This window comes from Manis pentadactyla, chromosome 3 (assembly GCF_030020395.1).
Source record: "Manis pentadactyla isolate mManPen7 chromosome 3, mManPen7.hap1, whole genome shotgun sequence".
Taxonomy (NCBI): Eukaryota; Metazoa; Chordata; class Mammalia; order Pholidota; family Manidae; genus Manis; species Manis pentadactyla.
Genome location: NC_080021.1, coordinates 155,118,456 through 155,136,333, shown reverse-complemented (window position 1 = coordinate 155,136,333; position 17,878 = coordinate 155,118,456). Strand labels below are relative to the sequence as shown.

The following is a 17,878-nucleotide window of genomic DNA, read 5'->3' as shown; positions in this document are numbered from 1 at the left end:
TAGAAGCTGACATAGAGAGAGACAAAAGGATCTCCAGGAATGAAACAATATTAAGAGAACTGTGTGACCAATCCAAAAGGAACAATATCCGTATTATAGGGGTCCCAGAAGAAGAACAGAGAGGAAAAGAGATGGAAAGTATCTTAGAAGAAATAATTGCTGAAAACTTCCCCACACTGGGGGAGGAAGTAATCGAACAGACCACGGAAATACACAGAACCCCCAACAGAAAGGATCCAAGAAGGACAACACCAAGACACATAATAATTAAAATGGCAAAGATCAAGGACAAGGAAAGAGTGTTAAAGGCAGCTAGAGAGAAAAAGGTCACCTATAAAGGGAAACCCATCAGGCTAACGTCAGATTTCTCAACAGAAACTTTACATGCCAGAAGAGAATGGCATGATATATTTAATACAATGAAACAGAAGGGCCTTGAACCAAGGATACTGTATCCAGCACGACTATCATTCAAATATGACGGTGGGATTAAACAATTCCCAGACAAACAAAAGCTGAGGGAATTTGCTTTCCACAAACCACCACTACAGAACATCTTACAGGGACTGCTCTAGATGGGAGCACTCCTAGAAAGAGCACAGCACAAAACACCCAACATATGAAGAATCGAGGAGGAGGAACAAGAAGGGAGAGAAGAAAAGAATCTCCAGACAGTGTATATAACAGCTCAATAAGCGAGCTAAGTTAGGCAGTAAGATACTAAAGAGGCTAACCTTGAACCTTTGGTAACCACGAATTTAAAGCCTGCAATGGCAATAAGTACATATCTTTCAATAGTCACCCTAAATGTTAATGGGTTGAATGCACCAATCAAAAGACACAGAGTAACAGAATGGATAAAAAAGCAAGACCCATCTATATGCTGCTTACAAGAAACTCACCTCAAACTCAAAGACATGTACAGACTAAAAGTCAAGGGATGGAAAAACATATTTCAAGCAAAGAACAGTGAGAAGAAAGCAGGGGTTGCAGTACTAATATCAGACAAAATAGACTTCAAAACAAAGAAAGTAACAAGAGATAAAGAAGGACACTACATAATGATAAAGGGCTCAGTCAAACAAGAGGATATAAGCATTCTAAATATATATGCACCCAACACAGGAGCACCAGCATATGTGAAACAAATACTAACAGAACTAAAGGGGGATATAGACTGCAATGCATTCATTCTAGGAGACTTCAACATACCACTCACCCCAAAGGATAGATCCACTGGGCAGAAAATAAGTAAGGACACGGAAGCACTGAACAACACAGTAGAGCAGATGGACCTAATAGACATCTATAGAACTCTACATCCAAAAGCAACAGGATATACATTCTTCTCAAGTGTACATGGAACATTCTCCAGAATAGACCACATACTAGGCCACAAAAAGAGCCTCAGAAAATTCCAAAAGATTGAAATCCTACCAACCAACTTTTCAGACCACAAAGGCATAAAACTAGAAATAAACTGTACAAAGAAAGCAAAGAGGCTCACAAACACATGGAGGCTTAACAACACGCTCCTAAATAATCAATGGATCAATGACCAAATCAAAATGGAGATCCAGCAATATATGGAAACAAATGACAACAACAACACTAAGCCCCAACTTCTGTGGGACGCAGCAAAAGCAGTCTTAAGAGGAAAGTATATAGCAATCCAAGCATATTTTAAAAAGGAAGAGCAATCCCAAATGAATGGTCTAATGTCACAATTATCGAAATTGGAAAAAGAAGAACAGATGAGGCCTAAGGTCAGCAGAAGGAGGGACATAATTAAGATCAGAGAAGAAATAAATAAAATTGAGAAGAATAAAACAATAGCAAAAATCAATGAAACCAAGAGCTGGTTCTTTGAGAAAATAAACAAAATAGATAAGCCTCTAGCCAGACTTATTAAGAAGAAAAGAGAGTCAACACAAATCAACAGTATCAGAAACGAGAAAGGAAAAATCACGACGGACCCCACGGAAATGCAAAGAATTATTGGAGAATACTATGAAAACCTATATGCTAACAAGCTGGGAAACCTAGGAGAAATGGACAACTTCCTAGAAAAATATAACCTTCCAAGATTGACCCAGGAAGAAACAGAAAATCTAAACAGACCAATTACCAGCAACTAAATTGAAGCGGTAATCAAAAAACTACCAAAGAACAAAACTCCCGGGCCAGATGGATTTACCTCGGAATTTTATCAGACATACAGGGAAGACATAATACCCATTCTCCTTAGAGTTTTCCAAAAAATAGAGGAGGAGGGGATACTCCCAAACTCATTCTATGAAGCTAACATCACCCTAATACCAAAACCAGGCAAAGACACCACCAAAAAAGAAAACTACAGACCAATATCCCTGATGAACGTAGATGCAAAAATACTCAACAAAATATTAGCAAACCGAATTCAAAAATACATCAAAAGGATCATACACCATGACCAAGTGGGATTCATCCCAGGGATGCAAGGATGGTACAACATTCGAAAGTCCATCAACATCATCCACCACATCAACAAAAAGAAAGACAAAAACCACATGATCATCTCCATAGATGCTGAAAAAGCATTTGACAAAGTTCAACATCCATTCATGTTAAAAACTCTCAGCAAAATGGGAATAGAGGGCAAGTACCTCAACATAATAAAGGCCATCTATGATAAACCCACAGCCAACATTATATTGAACAGCGAGAAGCTGAAAGCATTTCCTCTGAGATCGGGAACTAGACAGGGATGCCCACTCTCTCCACTGTTATTTAACATAGTACTGGAGGTCCTAGCCATGGCAATCAGACAAAATAAAGAAATACAAGGAATCCAGATTGGTAAAGAAGAAGTTAAACTGTCACTATTTGCAGATGACATGATACTGTACATAAAAAACCCTAAAGACTCCACCCCAAAACTACTAGAACTGATATCGGAATACAGCAAAGTTGCAGGATACAAAATCAACACACAGAAATCTGTGGCTTTCCTGTATACTAACAATGAACCAACAGAAAGAGAAATCAGGAAAACAACTCCATTCACAATTGCATCAAAAAAAATAAAATACCTAGGAATAAACCTAACCAAAGAAGTGAAAGACTTATACTCTGAAAACTACAAGTCACTCTTAAGAGAAATTAAAGGGGACACTAACAGATGGAAACTCATCCCATGCTCGTGGCTAGGAAGAATTAATATCGTCAAAATGGCCATCCTGCCCAAAGCAATATACAGATTTGATGCAATCCCTATGAAACTACCAGCAACATTCTTCAATGAACTGGAACAAATAATTCAAAAATTCATATGGAAACACAATAGACCCCGAATAGCCAAAGCAATCCTGAGAAAGAAGAATAAAGTAGGGGGGATCTCACTCCCCAACTTCAAGCTCTACTATAAAGCCATAGTAATCAAGACAATTTGGTACTGGCACAAGAGCAGAGCCACAGACCAATGGAACAGACTAGAGAATCCAGACATTAACCCAGACATATATGGTCAATTAATATTTGATAAAGGAGCCATGGCCATACAATGGCGAAATGACAGTCTCTTCAACAGGTGGTGCTGGCAAAACTGGACAGCTACATGTAGGAGAATGAAACTGGACCATTGTCTAACCCCATATACAAAAGTAAACTCAAAATGGATCAAAGACCTGAATGTAAGCCATGAAACCATTAAACTCTTGGAAGAAAACATAGGCAAAAACCTCTTAGACATAAACATGAGTGACCTCTTCTTGAACATATCTCCCCGGGCAAGGAAAACAACAGCAAAAATGAGTAAGTGGGACTATATTAAGCTGAAAAGCTTCTGTACAGCAAAAGACACCATCAATAGAACAAGAAGGATCCCTACAGTATGGGAGAATATATTTGAAAATGACACATCCGATAAAGGCTTGACATCCAGAATATATAAGGAGCTCACACGCCTCAACAAACAAAAAACAAATAACCCAATTAAAAAATGGGCAGAGGAACTGAACAGACAGTTCTCCAAAAAAGAAATACAGATGGCCAACAGACACATGAAAAGATGCTCCACATCGCTAATTATCAGAGAAATGCAAATTATAACTACAATGAGGTATCACCTCACACCAGTAAGGATGGCTGCCATCCAAAAGACAAACAACAACAAATGTTGGCGAGGCTGTGGAGAAAGGGGAACCCTCCTACACTGCTGGTGGGAATGTAAGTTAGTTCAACCATTGTGGAAAGCAGTATGGAGGTACATCAAAATGCTCAAAACAGACTTACCATTTGACCCAGGAATTCCACTCCTAGGAATTTACCCTAAGAACGCAGCAATCAAGTTTGAGAAAGACAGATGCACCCCTATGTTTATTGCAGCACTATTTACAATAGCCAAGAATTGGAAGCAACCTAAATGTCCATCAATAGATGAATGGATAAAGAAGATGTGGTACATATACACAATGGAATACTACTCAGCCATAAGAAAAGGGCAAATCCAATCATTTGCAGCAACATGGATGGAGCTGGAGGGTATTATGCTCAGTGAAACAAGCCAAGCGGAGAAAGAGAAATACCAAATGATTTCACTTATCTGTGGAATATAAGAACAAAGGAAAAACTGAAGGAACAAAACAGCAGCAGAATCACAGAACTCAAGAATGGACTAACAGGTACCAAAGGGAAAGGGACTGGGGAGGATGGGTGGGTAGGGAGGGATAAGGGGGGGAGAAGTAGGGGGGTATTAAGATTAACATGCAAGGGGGGGTAGGAGAAAAGGGAGGGCTGTACAACACAGAGAAGGCAAGTAGTGATTCTATAACATTTTGCTATGCTGATGGACAATGACTGTAAAGGGGTTTATAGGTGAGACATGGTATAGGGGAGAGCCTAGTAAGCATAATATTCGTCATGTAAGTGTAGATTAATGATACCAAAAACAAAGCAAAAAAAAAAAAAAAAAAAAAAAAGGGCAGTTCCTGTGTGGTAACCTCCAACGAGTTCTACACAAGGGTATAAAGGGCATATAAAAGTGTAGGCAAAGGGTCTGTTTGTGTTTATACAGAGGATCAAAGCCTAATTGGGCTACCCCGAAAATGAACTAAGATACGATATGAAAAAGAACTTCCAACATCAGCACTCTCTGGAAGACTCATGCCAGAAGATGATCATCAAAAATCCCCAACAAAGATCCACGCACTGCTACAGCTGTAGATGCACTCATCCCACCAGCTCCTGGACTTGCCATGGGAATGAGGAAGGAGATATCTAAGCTGGCCTGTGCATACAGTAAAACAACAAATTTGACTGGATCTATACTGTTGGAACTCAACCAAGAATTTGGAGAAGTGCAAATTGCAGCGCTCCAAAGTCTTACAACTACAGACTATTTACTGTTAAAAGAACATATGGCATGTGAACAGTCCCCAGGAATGGGTTGTTTTAATTTGTCTGATTTCTCTCAGACTGTTCAAGTTCAGTTGGACAATATCCACCATGTCATAGATAAGTTTTCACAAATGCCTAAGGTGCCTAACTGGTTTTCTTGGTTTCACTGGAGATGGCTGGTAATTACAGATATGCTTTGGTTATGTAACTGTACTCCTATTATGTTAATGTGTGTGCGCAATTTAAGTAGTAGCTTAAAACCTATACATGCTTAAGTTACTGTACAAGAAGATATGCCAAAGAAATAATCAATCTTCCCATGTTTTCTTCCGCCTGCTACTTCTACAGCTTTTCTTCTTCCTTCCTAATTACAACCCTTAAATAGAATTCGTGCCTCGTATCAAATTTATCGAGTATCATAATTCTTCCAAGTGGTAAAGATACCTCAAGACAAATGCTGGGCATAGAAGCCACAGGGCATAAATATGCAAAGATGTAAAAAGCTAACCTTTTCAAACAATAAGGCTTCTCTCTCACTTACCAACTTCACATTTCCCTGTATGGCCCCGGAAGATGACTGGTTAGCCAGAGACGGGTAAGATTCCTCAAGAGAGGAACAACCTAAGACAGGCACAGTCGCAGGGGGGCCATCAGGTGAGAAATTGGGGATCAACAGAGGTGAGGCTTAGAACCTCACCCCCCCTGTTCTGAGAGAAATCTTCTGCATACGTGGATGTTTTATTGCCCTGGTCTAGCTTGGATTAACACATAGTCTACAGGCACACACCTGATCATCTACATTTGCTCTCTTACAACACTAAACTATGTTTTCTACCTTTATCTTGTATCTACCTACCACTTCAGCATTTTATTAAAAATAATAATAATAAAGAGAGAAATGTAGTATCCACACATAAAACAAGTATAAAAACCAAATGAGTATTCATATTTGAACTGACTGTTTAGAGTTCATAATGCATGAGCAAAACTGAAAGTTTCTGTGATGACTGCCCTTGTACTGTTCACTATGTAACTTATTCATTATGTAAGAATTTGTTCTCCATGTAAGAACTTGTTTGTTATGCCTCAGAAGATTGGAGACTGACGAAAATTAGGCTTGGGGTGGATTAATGATTGTGCATTGAGCATTGACTCCCCTATACAGAATTTTATTGTCGTTAACAATCATTTGATCAATAAATATGAGAGATGCCCTCACAAAAAAAAAAAAAAAAAGGACAGACTTCCAATGGTAAAATAAATAAGTAACCGGGATGTAATGTATAGCATAAGGAGTATAGTCAAGATAATGTAACAGCTTGGTAGGGTGATAGCTGGAACCTCGAATTATGTATATAAATGTTCTACCACTGTGTTGTACACTTGAAACTAATGTAATGTAATACTGTGCGTCAACTACCCTTCAATAAAAAATAATTATTAAAAAAAAAAGAAAGAATGACAATGACCACAGACTCTTTCACACTCATCTGCCGAAATGGATGGGTGAGGTCACTGACCTCAGACCATAAATCACTATTCAGTATGTTGAAATCTGGCTTAATTCTGGGCTCAGATTCTCATTTAAAACTCTCATAACCTACCTTGGGCATTTTAAAAGAGGGGAAAAGAGCACCCTGTGACAACAAGGTTACTGGTGACTCTCCATGGCATGTGCTGTGCACAGATCTTTGTGGGTACACAGTCAATCCTATCTTATAAGGACCTCAAGCATTTCTGTCTGAAGCTTAGCTCAGCTCTTAACTACAGTTATTACTTCAAGCCTAGACTAGGGAATGTGTCTGAAATGAGCAAGCCTTCTGAAATACGTCCAAAAACAAACTCTTAAATTTGGCCAATTCTTCCCTACTTGCATCATCTTAATATCCTGGGGGACAGGACTGAGAGAAGTTTGGACACTTCATTTTACAGGCTTGCCAGATGGCAACTTCTCTGTCTCCCATTCCTTCATGATAATACCTTCAACTTGTACTATTTCTAGCAGCTTAGAAGGGTATCTCACGAACTTACCTTTTTATGGGGTGGTCTCAGCAGGAAGGCATCACCTTGTGGTACAATAAAGAATATATCTAGTCTTTGTCCTAATTTCATGGCACAGAGCTTCCAAAACCCTTGGAATTTCCGGAGTGACAGGAGTGTCTTTGTTATGCTAATGAGGCTAGTAGATCACCCATGCAGAGTGGGTCCTTAGCTTCAGGATGGGGTCACCAAAAAGACAATCATGTGATTAGATGGTTGGGACTTTGGGCCAGCCTGACCTCCAGAGAGGGAAGGGGGCTGGAGACTGAGTTCAATAATGTGGTTGATGATTTAATTTATCATGCCTACCTGGATTGTTTATGCTCTGGACCCTGAGGCTTGGTGGAGCTTCCTGGGAGGTGAACATACTGACCTGCCAGGAAAGGAACATGCCTGGATGCCACAAGGAGAGGTCAAAGGGGCTCTGGCTTCCTCTCCAGGCTTTGCCCTATGGGTACTCTTTATCATAAAAGTGTAATCATCACTACAGCAGTTCTCTTGAGTTCTAGTGAATCACCTAAGCTGAGGGATGCCACTGAATCCCCCCGGTGTGTGTGTGTGTGTGTGTGTGTGTGTGTGTGTGTGTGTGTGTGTGTGTGTGTGTGTGTGTGTGTGTGTGTGTGTGTGTGTGTGTGTGTGTGTGTGTGTGTGTGTGTGTGTGTGTGTGTGTCAGACTGTACTGCAGCACAGCCAGTGGGGAGTGAGAGAGAATACAGCAGTTCTCTTGAGTTCTAGTGAATCACCTAAGCTGAGGGATGCCACTGAATCCCCCCGGTGTGTGTGTGTGTGTGTGTGTGTGTGTGTGTGTGTGTGTGTGTGTGTGTGTGTGTGTGTGTGTGTGTCAGACTGTACTGCAGTTCCCCCGGGGTGTGTGTGTGTGTGTGTGTGTGTGTGTGTGTGTGTGTGTGTGTGTGTGTGTGTCAGACTGTACTGCAGTTCCCCCGGTGTGTGTGTGTGTGTGTGTGTGTGTGTGTGTGTGTGTGTGTGTGTGTGTGTGTGTGTCAGACTGTACTGCAGCACAGCCAGTGGGGAGTGAGAGAGAATACAGCACAGCCACCCCTGCACTGGACTGGAAGGAATATCTGCAGCCTAAAGAAGGGTGCTACCAAATGCTATCAGTGAGACTTCTGCATCTTTTTAACCTGTTTTAAAAAGAGAGTTTAGAGTTTTTATAAAAAGGCAGTGAAGAGCAGTGATTAAGAGAATGGGTTTGAGGAGGACAGACCCAAGCTTTGACAGTTTCATGATTTTGGACAATATATAACCTTTCTCTAAATCAGTTTTCTCATCTGTAAAATAGGAGTACCAACATTCCTTTTGAAGGGCTCTTAGAGGATGACATGAAATGATGTATGTAAAAGGCCTAATACAATGCACACAGCTGGTATTCAATAAATAGTATCTCCTATTATGATTCCTGTCTTTGAGTATGGTTTCTTTAAGAGCTAACCAAAGAGTAGCTGAAACCTAGACAAAAAAGTTTGGTGCATTTAAATGACTTGGAGAGCCCAGACAGAGGAGGTCATTTTATGTTCTCGAAGTGGAACAAAGGAAATCTGGGCCTGATGGTTATTTTTCCAAGTTTCCTCATACCTTGTTAGGATCCAGCTTGGATTTGTCCACAGGAGCAGAGTCTTTTATCACTTCCACAAATTCTGCACCAAAACATTGACTGTAAAATCCCTAGGCAAGAAGGACAGATTGTAAAGATTGTTTTAATATAATGCAACTATTTGTCTTTCAGAAGTGGTATAAATTTAGAATGAGTGTAAGAAAGAATTTGCTCATTTATTACTGAAATTCCCTCTGAGCAAATGAGGCAAGTTCAGCATTCCCTGAGACAAAAATAAGAATATAAGGAAGTCCAGCCTTGCACACTAATCTACATTTTCCTATAATATGTCTGCTTGACCTCTAATGCAACCAGTATCATCATATATTTCCTGATTTCCAGGGGTATGGCACTATTTACTTCTTGCCTTTTGTATCCAAGGAACTTGGAGGTCACCAGGAGTACCATAATGTGACAAACCACAGTGCATAAGAAGACAAAATACAATTCTAGTCCTAAGTTGAGGAAACATATTAGGGAATCAAGTAGCCTGAGTTCAATTGCTAGTTCTCCTTCTCATGAGCTGAATAACTTTGGGAAGTCACCCAACCACTCCAGGCCGTAGCTTCTTGAGTCAAGTAAGGATTGAAGTCTCTTGTTTTATGTGGCATGGATGGATAGTATAAGGAGCTATTTGGCAACAAAAGTATTTTAAGTTTTACAGCCATGAAAGGGTATAAATTCAAAGCTATAGCAAGAAAGCATAAAGAGTGAATCTCCAGTTAATTGCTGTCAGCAGTTCAGAGGATTCTGGTTATTCAACCTGAGAGGATTTTGTTTTGCAGCTACACTTTGACTCTGCTCCTGCGTTCTTGGCACTTGGCCCTTTCAATGTCTGCTTTTCTTACTTTTCTCTAGGCTGTTTCTCTTTTTCTTCAGCCTTTCCTCCAGGAACACACTGCTCTTTTCTGCTATGTTACAGATCAAATGGAAGTAGCAGGTTGGTGTTGGCGCTGCTGGCCCATGGGATGGGACACTGATTCTGATTCACCTTGGATCAGAAGGAAGAGCTCATCGTGCCATGGCCCATGATGTGACTACAATGAGCATCTCTGTGTCAGAAGTGGGATGTTTTGTCCAGGGACACCAAAAAGGTGGACACAGCATTTTCGAGGGGTAATTCAGTAACTTGGCCAGATTACTTCAAAGTCAAGGTCATAGTCTTCAAGCTGAAAAACTATTACTAAAATTTGGAAAGTGTTATAAGAAAGCACATGACATTGACTGACTTTTGGATAGTCATGAAAATAAATATTCACCATATAAATGTACAAACTTTCACAAGCATACATGGAATCTTAGTGGAAAACCATCCAAATTTTTATGATCTTTACTTTACTTCTATGGTCTTTATTTCATGATCACACTTAATACCTTTATATTATAAATGCAATGTGGAAAATTTATATACAGATCAATGGTGAATCTGTAATGCCTTTTTTTTAATGGCCCACTCTAATGTGTTTTTTGTAAAGTCTATAATGCCAAGCACGAAATCATTTTTCTTACCTCTAGTCTATGAGAGATCTCAGGAAGCTTGGTAATTGCAGGCTCTTTGTAAACAAATTCCTGCTCATCTAAATCCCCAAATTTGGATCCATAAAAACCAACTCGGAAGTAGGTTCCAAACATCCTCTTATAACTCTGATGAACAAAATGAGAAAACCTCTCCTTAGTGGTGTATTTCATGAGGATCTGTTGGGTTGCAAGGGGCAGGGGTCTTTTACTGTTGTGCTATAAAATATTTTATTCCTGTGGCTAATAAAAACTGAAATCAGTCCTTTAAAAAAAATCTAGTGTTTGTGGAATAAACTTTGGAAACAGTAACAAAAGAAATTCTATAAAGATTTCTAGGACTTCATCTAAGTGAATTTAAAAGGTTCTCACACTGTAAAGTAATTCAAGCTGCCTTTTTTACATTGAATTCTGGTCCTCTGTCTATTCCCAGCCCTTTTCTTTTGGTAGGTGAGAGCTACAACACTGATGTGCTCAAGGTATGTCACTCTCTAGAGAGGAAGAAGGGCTAAGAACCTCTGGGACAGAGTCACCTGCTACCAGGTTGCAGGGTCTGTTGGCCAGCTTCCCCAGCTACCTTGCTAATGATGTTGTCAAAGGCCTTCTGCAGCTTATCGTGAGTGGATGTCAGCTTCCGGAAGTCTCGGTGTGCTTCTAGGATGGGGATGACCAGCTTATAGACCTCATTAACTGTCTCGTACAATCCTCCCTTGGAAAGAGGAGAAGAGAATCAAGAGAATTTAATCCACTGGAAACCGAAGAAACTTCTTATGCACTGAAGAATGGATTAATTATTGGCCCCACAATATTTTCAGAACAGGAGTGATGTCTGAGCTACTTTGGGATGTTAGATGGTCCTGTATAATGTTAAGAGGGGGAAAAAGGTCTTCATGGAATAAAAAAAGGACAGGAGATTGGCAGTAGAGACTAAGAACAATTCAGAAAGGCAGCTTTAGTGTATTTAAATGTCATCAGGAGTCCTTCTGCAGTCAGACGTTCAATGCACACCTGAAAGGAGTTAGTAGGATTGTAACTACTAGTTCATTTTCTTGGACTATAGGGAAAATAGAAGTATATTGGACTTTGTCTGAATTCTGAAATGGAAACTAGTTTAAAAAAGGAGAGAAGATAGTTAAAACAGTAAAATACATACAAGTTGTAAGGTGGAAACATGGAAAAGTAGGATAGTAAGAAAAACAAGAATAAAAACAAAATTGGATCAGCTAAATACAGTGAAGTATTAAGTATCTACTTGGCTTGAAATTGGGGGGAGGAAGAGAGAGATTGTTACAGTCAAAGTGGACAAGAGACTTTCTCCCCTGCCTTGGATTTCTCTGAGTTAATCTATACATTTTTTGTCTTATTAGGAGTGTTTGGGCCCAAATCAGGTTAATGAGGAGCGCCTCAGTGGTTTCCGCTCCCACATTCCTCTGAGCTGGTGCTGATCCATCACCACCGAGGATAACTCAGTTGCCGGGAAGGAAGACGCTGTCCCTTTAGTTCTTTCCTCTCCTCCCAGTGGCTCCGCCCCCAACAGCTTTCTCCAGGGGAGGGAACAAGAGAGGGTGGGAACATGCCTCATCGTTTACGGTGTACGCCTGGGCAAGCCATTCCACCTCTCTGTGGCTTAGCCTCCACCCTCATTAATGGAAAAACCCTGTGAAACCGCTGCCCAGGCAAGGAGCACCAGATACTGCAGAGATGAAAGGCTTTCTCTCCTCCCTCGGGGAGCTGATGCAACCGGCACACAGTCACGGCCCATCCCCTGCCCGGCGCACCCCTGCCGGTCATCTGAAGCGGGGCTGCCGCAGCTGTTCAGACCGCGCAGAACACCGGGAGCGCAGCCCAGACGCAGAGGCCCTGGGCCCGCTGTGGGCACTGACCGTGCTGAAGAGCTCAGCCGCCTGCTCCAGCAGGCCCACCAGGCCGCTCTCGGTGAAGTAGCGGCCAGAGCACACCCCGTCCTCATCGGGCGACAAGGTGTCGTCGGAGACTGCGGACTCCTCCAGCACGTTGGAGGAAACGTTCTGAAAGAGAGCACAGCATGAGCATGAGCCCAGAGAGCAGGGGGCCCAGGCTCACAAAAAGCACTAACCCAAAATGTAGGGATGAGGAAGCCCAGGTCACACAGGGTCTGTAACCACACCCAGAAGGGCCTCTGGCTGCCGGACGCACTGAGCAACCAGGCTTCAACACCGACACTTTTCTTTTTAACCACGAGGAGATATATAATGGACACTTACCTCAATGTAACAGCAGCTAGTTACTTTAGTGAAATGACCCTAAGGGATAACCAGATGGGGTCATGGTTTTAAAAGGCAAAGGCCAACTAACATTTAACTAGGCTCCTTGTTTCCCCGCTGAGTGAACCTCTGAGTACTGGCTGGGGACTTGACGTTCAGGTGAACAGCCCTAATATTACATGACAACAGTAAGTGAGAATGTCTTCTTTGTGGACATTTTTATGGTGATTCAGCAGCTACTGTTTTCTCTCCCAAACATTTTGTTCCTCTCTCCACACTTTCCTTTACATAAATGGTAAAGTTTAAAGTCTCTAGCAGAGAATGCAGTGAGCAGGCCCAGCGCCCGGTGAACCAGAGGAGAAACCCAGGGCACAGAGTTTAGGGAGGCACTCACTCTCAGGGTCCTGTAAGTGGTGACCCTGAGCTTGACCATGAGAATGCAGGCTTCCTTAAATTCTGTGCCTCATGCACCTCATTTGCCCTTCCCAGCTCTGGCCCTGGCAGTGACTCTCATACTCATGACAGGTCAAAAGTCAGCTTCTTCAACCTGTCTCACAGCTGTGTTAGAAATGCATATGGTGCAAAAAAGAAATAGGGAACTTTCCTAGCTTTGGGATTGCAAACAGGTAGCACACACAGCACTCCTTCCATTCCTGCACTCATGGCAGGCATAACTAACCAACTAATCCTTTTGCCTGAGGCTTAGATATAGTCTCAAAATTATTTTCAGTGCAGTACTCCAATCCAGTCAGCCACTCCCAGTTGACCAGAGATGGCTTGTGAAGTAAAATCTGTCTACCACCTGGCTGGCTAGCAAGATGAAGTGAATCAACCTTAGCAATCAAGGAAGAGAGTTGTCACAGTCCTTTATTTTCTCAACCAATATTGTAATGTAGTTTTAGGAATATAGGATGCTCTCTTATGGCCAGTCTTTCTTCCAAACCTGGTCTTTCTATAAAAATGTTTCTGATTGGACATAACAGAAGGTCTAAGAGATGCAGTTGAAAGAATCTAATAACCTGAGAAATGAATACTACTAGAATTGTATGCAGTTTTCTACATATAGGGGAACAGATTTGAAGTTATGTAGCCTTATTAGCTGTAGACAGAGGACAAATATTTTAGACAGCCTTTCCTGGCCTTAGAATATCCATATCTAACATTTGTGGAATAAATATTGTACTCTAGGGCATAGAATTTCAATGATCTCAGTTCCTTAGAATTCAGAGGCCTCCAAGATATTTTCCTTGTAAAGATTTATCTCTAGTTCAAAATTCTTTTTCAAAAATTCAGTTTTACTAAAGCACAGAGCTTTTAAAAAATCAACATTGGACATCTGTTGTTAATGCTGTCCAGAATTCCTTCATCCTTCTACAGCAAAGCCTCCTGGGGAACCATCCATATCTCCAGGTGTGAACCTCACTTCTGGCCCAGCCAGTCAGAGCCTTCCAAATCTCTGGCCATTATGAGTGGTTCAGAGATGAGCACATGACCCCATCAGAATCAATAAGATGGAGACTTTCTCTGTAACTGCTAGAAATGAGGCATTTCTCTGTTCTCCTGGACTTGAATCTGGGAATATGTAAACCTAAATATTTCTCAAGGAGTATGGGAAGTCTGTGAAGAATGAAGCCAATGTAGCAGAAAGCAGACAGGAAGTGGTGAGAACACTGAGGTCTGATGATATTGTTTGGACCTCTAGCTCCAGTTTGGCAGGTGCTGCTTCAGGCTCACCTCCCTCATGCAAGCTGACGAATTCCATTTTTACCTTAGGTTAGTCTGGTTAGGTATTCTGTTATTTGCAAGCATATATTTCCAAAAAGATGTGGTATGTCTCATTTCAGAGAACAGAGAATTGGCTCATAAGCATGAACATAATTTGGCTGCTCTTCTGTGGCTGAGGACACTTAATTCTCCATGCTCTGTGCATCATGAGGACCTCACACTTCATGGCTTCTTCTGCTTTCCCTTTTGTCATCCTTCTGAGCTTCCCAGCACCCCCAGAATGGGTCTCCTTATACATATTCCCAGCATCTTATACCTCTTTGTCACAGCATTTATTATGATTGTTATTGAATAAGGAATGGAATAATTAGTAATATGATGTCACTCTCCCTAGCTAGAATGTAAAGTTCATGAGGACAGAATAAGTGTTCAATAAATATCACCTAAAAGAATGACTGAATGGATAAATATACATGAAGAAACAGAGCAATATGCCCCCATATTGAGACAGTGTAGAGTTTTTCTGTTAATGCTAGAATGACCATTCCATCTTACCTTGGCTTGACATATTCTAAGCAAATCAGTTGAATTCTAGGTGAAAGTGGAATTGCCAGACTTACTAAACAATGGAAGTCAACAGTGAAATGCCATTCATATTTAAGTAGTTAATATCAAGTAAAATATAGTAATTGGGAAAAAGCATAAAGAATTATAATAGTTCAGTTCAACAAGAGGATGATACAATTCAGCATTCAATGATCAACCTCAAGATCTTCTCGGAATTGAAGGGGCACTTATAATATTTATTCTTGATAATATCAAATGGCCAAAATAAATTTGGTGAAAGAAGCAGATATATCTAAAACTATTTTTGTGCATTTCTTCATTTTTATGTGATTCAGAATCAGATGTGACATTTTTGTGCTTTTTGGATAAGAGTTTAATTTTTGGTTCTATAACAAACATTTCTGAGTTGAGAATAAACTTTACTTGCTGAGCATGAAATGAGAGAATGTTATTGTCACTGAAGACCATAAGAAAGGAGAAGTTAGCAGCATGAGGCAATACCCAGCTTGGCAAGTGGACACTGGTCTAGGAAATCAGAAGCTCCTGGCTCTCCCAGCAACAGTTTCAGTGCCTTATTCTCTAAGCCTGGGAAAGCTACTTTGAATTGTCTTCTCTCTCTGGCTCATACAGAGACACAAAAATTGTGCTGAAGAATAAGGAGAACAAAGCCTTTTATAACATCAGTCATGTAAATCCAAGCAAGAATACAACAAACCCTTATAAATGACTTTTGGATTTTGGCTTGAAAAGCACTTGATCACTTACTCTATTGTTCATGGGTTCAGGATGGTTATTTCTGCAGATTATGTGTCTTTAAAAGAAGTATTAATAAAACTTCTGTTTTCTCTAAAGACTATTTAACTATTCAGCAAAAATAGTCCAAGGGGCCACTGAGTGTCCTAACCTGAGTCAGTTTTCAAGCCTGGCAGACAGTTTCCCCTTTGCTAGCTATGGGTAATATTCAGTTTATCTGAAGTATTGATTCAATCCTTTTTTTCCCCTTTCCAGGTCATTTTGGTTCTTTCTTGACCTTGGGTTAAACTGTGGGATACTACAAAGTTGGGGAGTGTAACCAAAGGAATGGGCCCAGAGGGAAATCATTTCTCCAATGTTTGGACAGCACTTTCATGGTTGTCTGTATACTGTGCCAACCACACATCCTTGAGAAAGTGTTTAAATAACCTTAGAAAAATTACTCTCAGTTTCTTTACCTGTGAAGTGGGAGTAGTAATACCTTAGCCATCTGCCTGCCTTGCTGGCTGATGGGGAGGGTCAAATGAAATCATGGGTGTAAAAGTGGTAATGTCTAAAGTGTCTACCGACTCCACATTTATTGTAAGCAACAAAGAAAAAACCACCAAGATGGTAAAGCAATTAGAAGAGGCCAGTATAATGCACTAAAGCAGGTTTGTTCAACCTTGGCACTACTGATGTTTGAGGCCCAATGGTTCTTGGTGGTGGGAGCTGCCCTATGCATTCTAGAACTCTCAGCAGCATCCCTGGCTTATAGCTACTAGATACCAGTAGCACCTACCTCCCGTCTCCACAACAACCAAAATTGTCTCCAGGTATTGTCAAGAGCCTTCTGGGGCTGGGGGCAAAACTGCCTCCAGCTGGGAACCACCACTCTAAGGGCAAAGCCGAACTTGCCCCACCTGAAAGCTGACGCTGCCCACGGGCAGGTAGCTGTGGTCCTCCAGCATGCTCAGATACTCAGCCACCAAGGCAGCGGCGTGCACCAGGCACATGGCGGCCTCCGTGTAGCACTTTTTCTTGGTGTGTTTCTCTGCCATGTTCTGGAGCCAGGTCAGCCGCAGATCAGGAGATGTCTGGTAACTCTTGGCAATTCTGAAGACAGATTGAATAAGTTTCAAGGATGACTGATTAATGACACTTTTTCTATAGTATCTGGGCCCTTTTTTTTTCCAAGAATTTTTTTTGTCTCAAAGAATTTTCCTACATGTTCAGAAAAATGAGAGGAAAGGCAAACATTTATCAGTCCAGCTGTTTTTATTCCATATCTAAGTGTGCTGAGCCCTAAGAAATAACAGCCTGTAGCAAAGTTTTATGGGAGAATAGAAGACCTGATGAAATGAAGTCTATTTTAAGGGATCTGTAGCAATTTTCTTCCTTTTCTTTCCTTTCTCTCAAAATAATAACAGAGGATAAATATACTTCCTGTCTTGTAACATCACATCAGAATGATTGTGCCTCTGTAGGTAGTTTCTCCTGAACAAGGACTGTAAAATTTTAAACTGCAAAGTAACATATGATTTCTAAATAAAACTGCATGTGTATAATATAGTTGGAAAAAAATATAGAAAATAATTTGTGTAACAGTTGATAGCTCATTTCTCTCATTCTATGGAAATAGAAGATAGTGTTATTAACTAGATATCCCACTTTAAATTAGGGAGAATCTTTCTGAAAACTTGTATGTGAATTGGCTGACTGAATTAGTTTCTAGCAATTTCTATGTAGTTTTGGATGTCATCCCAAACAGTGCACCCACATGGCCTGTTATAATTACATTAAAAAGGATGCCACAGTGACAAACTCTAGACCATCAAGTGACAGCCTTTTGATTTTATCAGGAAAGGTTACCTGTACATGAGATCCATAAGCATCTCAGGATCTTCCTGAAATTCCCTCATTTTCACTGTGTCATATAAGATGCTATTCAGATTGCACAGAAGTTCCTCCACCTGAAAAAAGCATACATCCCTAAACAATCTTGGCTTTGTAATCATGGTAATGAGTCAGGACTGGATCTGAAGTGCAAGGGGTGGCCACAGACAGG

General features: G+C 40.8%; 1 protein-coding gene across 4 annotated transcripts in view; it reads right to left on the bottom strand.

Annotated features, from left to right (window-relative positions):
- Positions 1–17,878, bottom strand: part of DOCK8 (dedicator of cytokinesis 8) — a 228,316-nt gene that overhangs the window by 21,465 nt on the left and 188,973 nt on the right. For all 4 annotated transcript variants that reach the window (XM_057498603.1, XM_036928398.2, XM_036928392.2 and 1 more), the window contains 6 exons: positions 17,683–17,783; positions 16,734–16,926; positions 12,427–12,570; positions 11,121–11,252; positions 10,538–10,672; positions 9,010–9,099 (listed from right to left, as the gene is read on the bottom strand). In XM_057498603.1, coding sequence (XP_057354586.1) covers positions 9,010–9,099; positions 10,538–10,672; positions 11,121–11,252; positions 12,427–12,570; positions 16,734–16,926; positions 17,683–17,783 — 795 coding nt within the window. The remainder of the gene's footprint in view (positions 1–9,009; positions 9,100–10,537; positions 10,673–11,120; positions 11,253–12,426; positions 12,571–16,733; positions 16,927–17,682; positions 17,784–17,878) is intronic.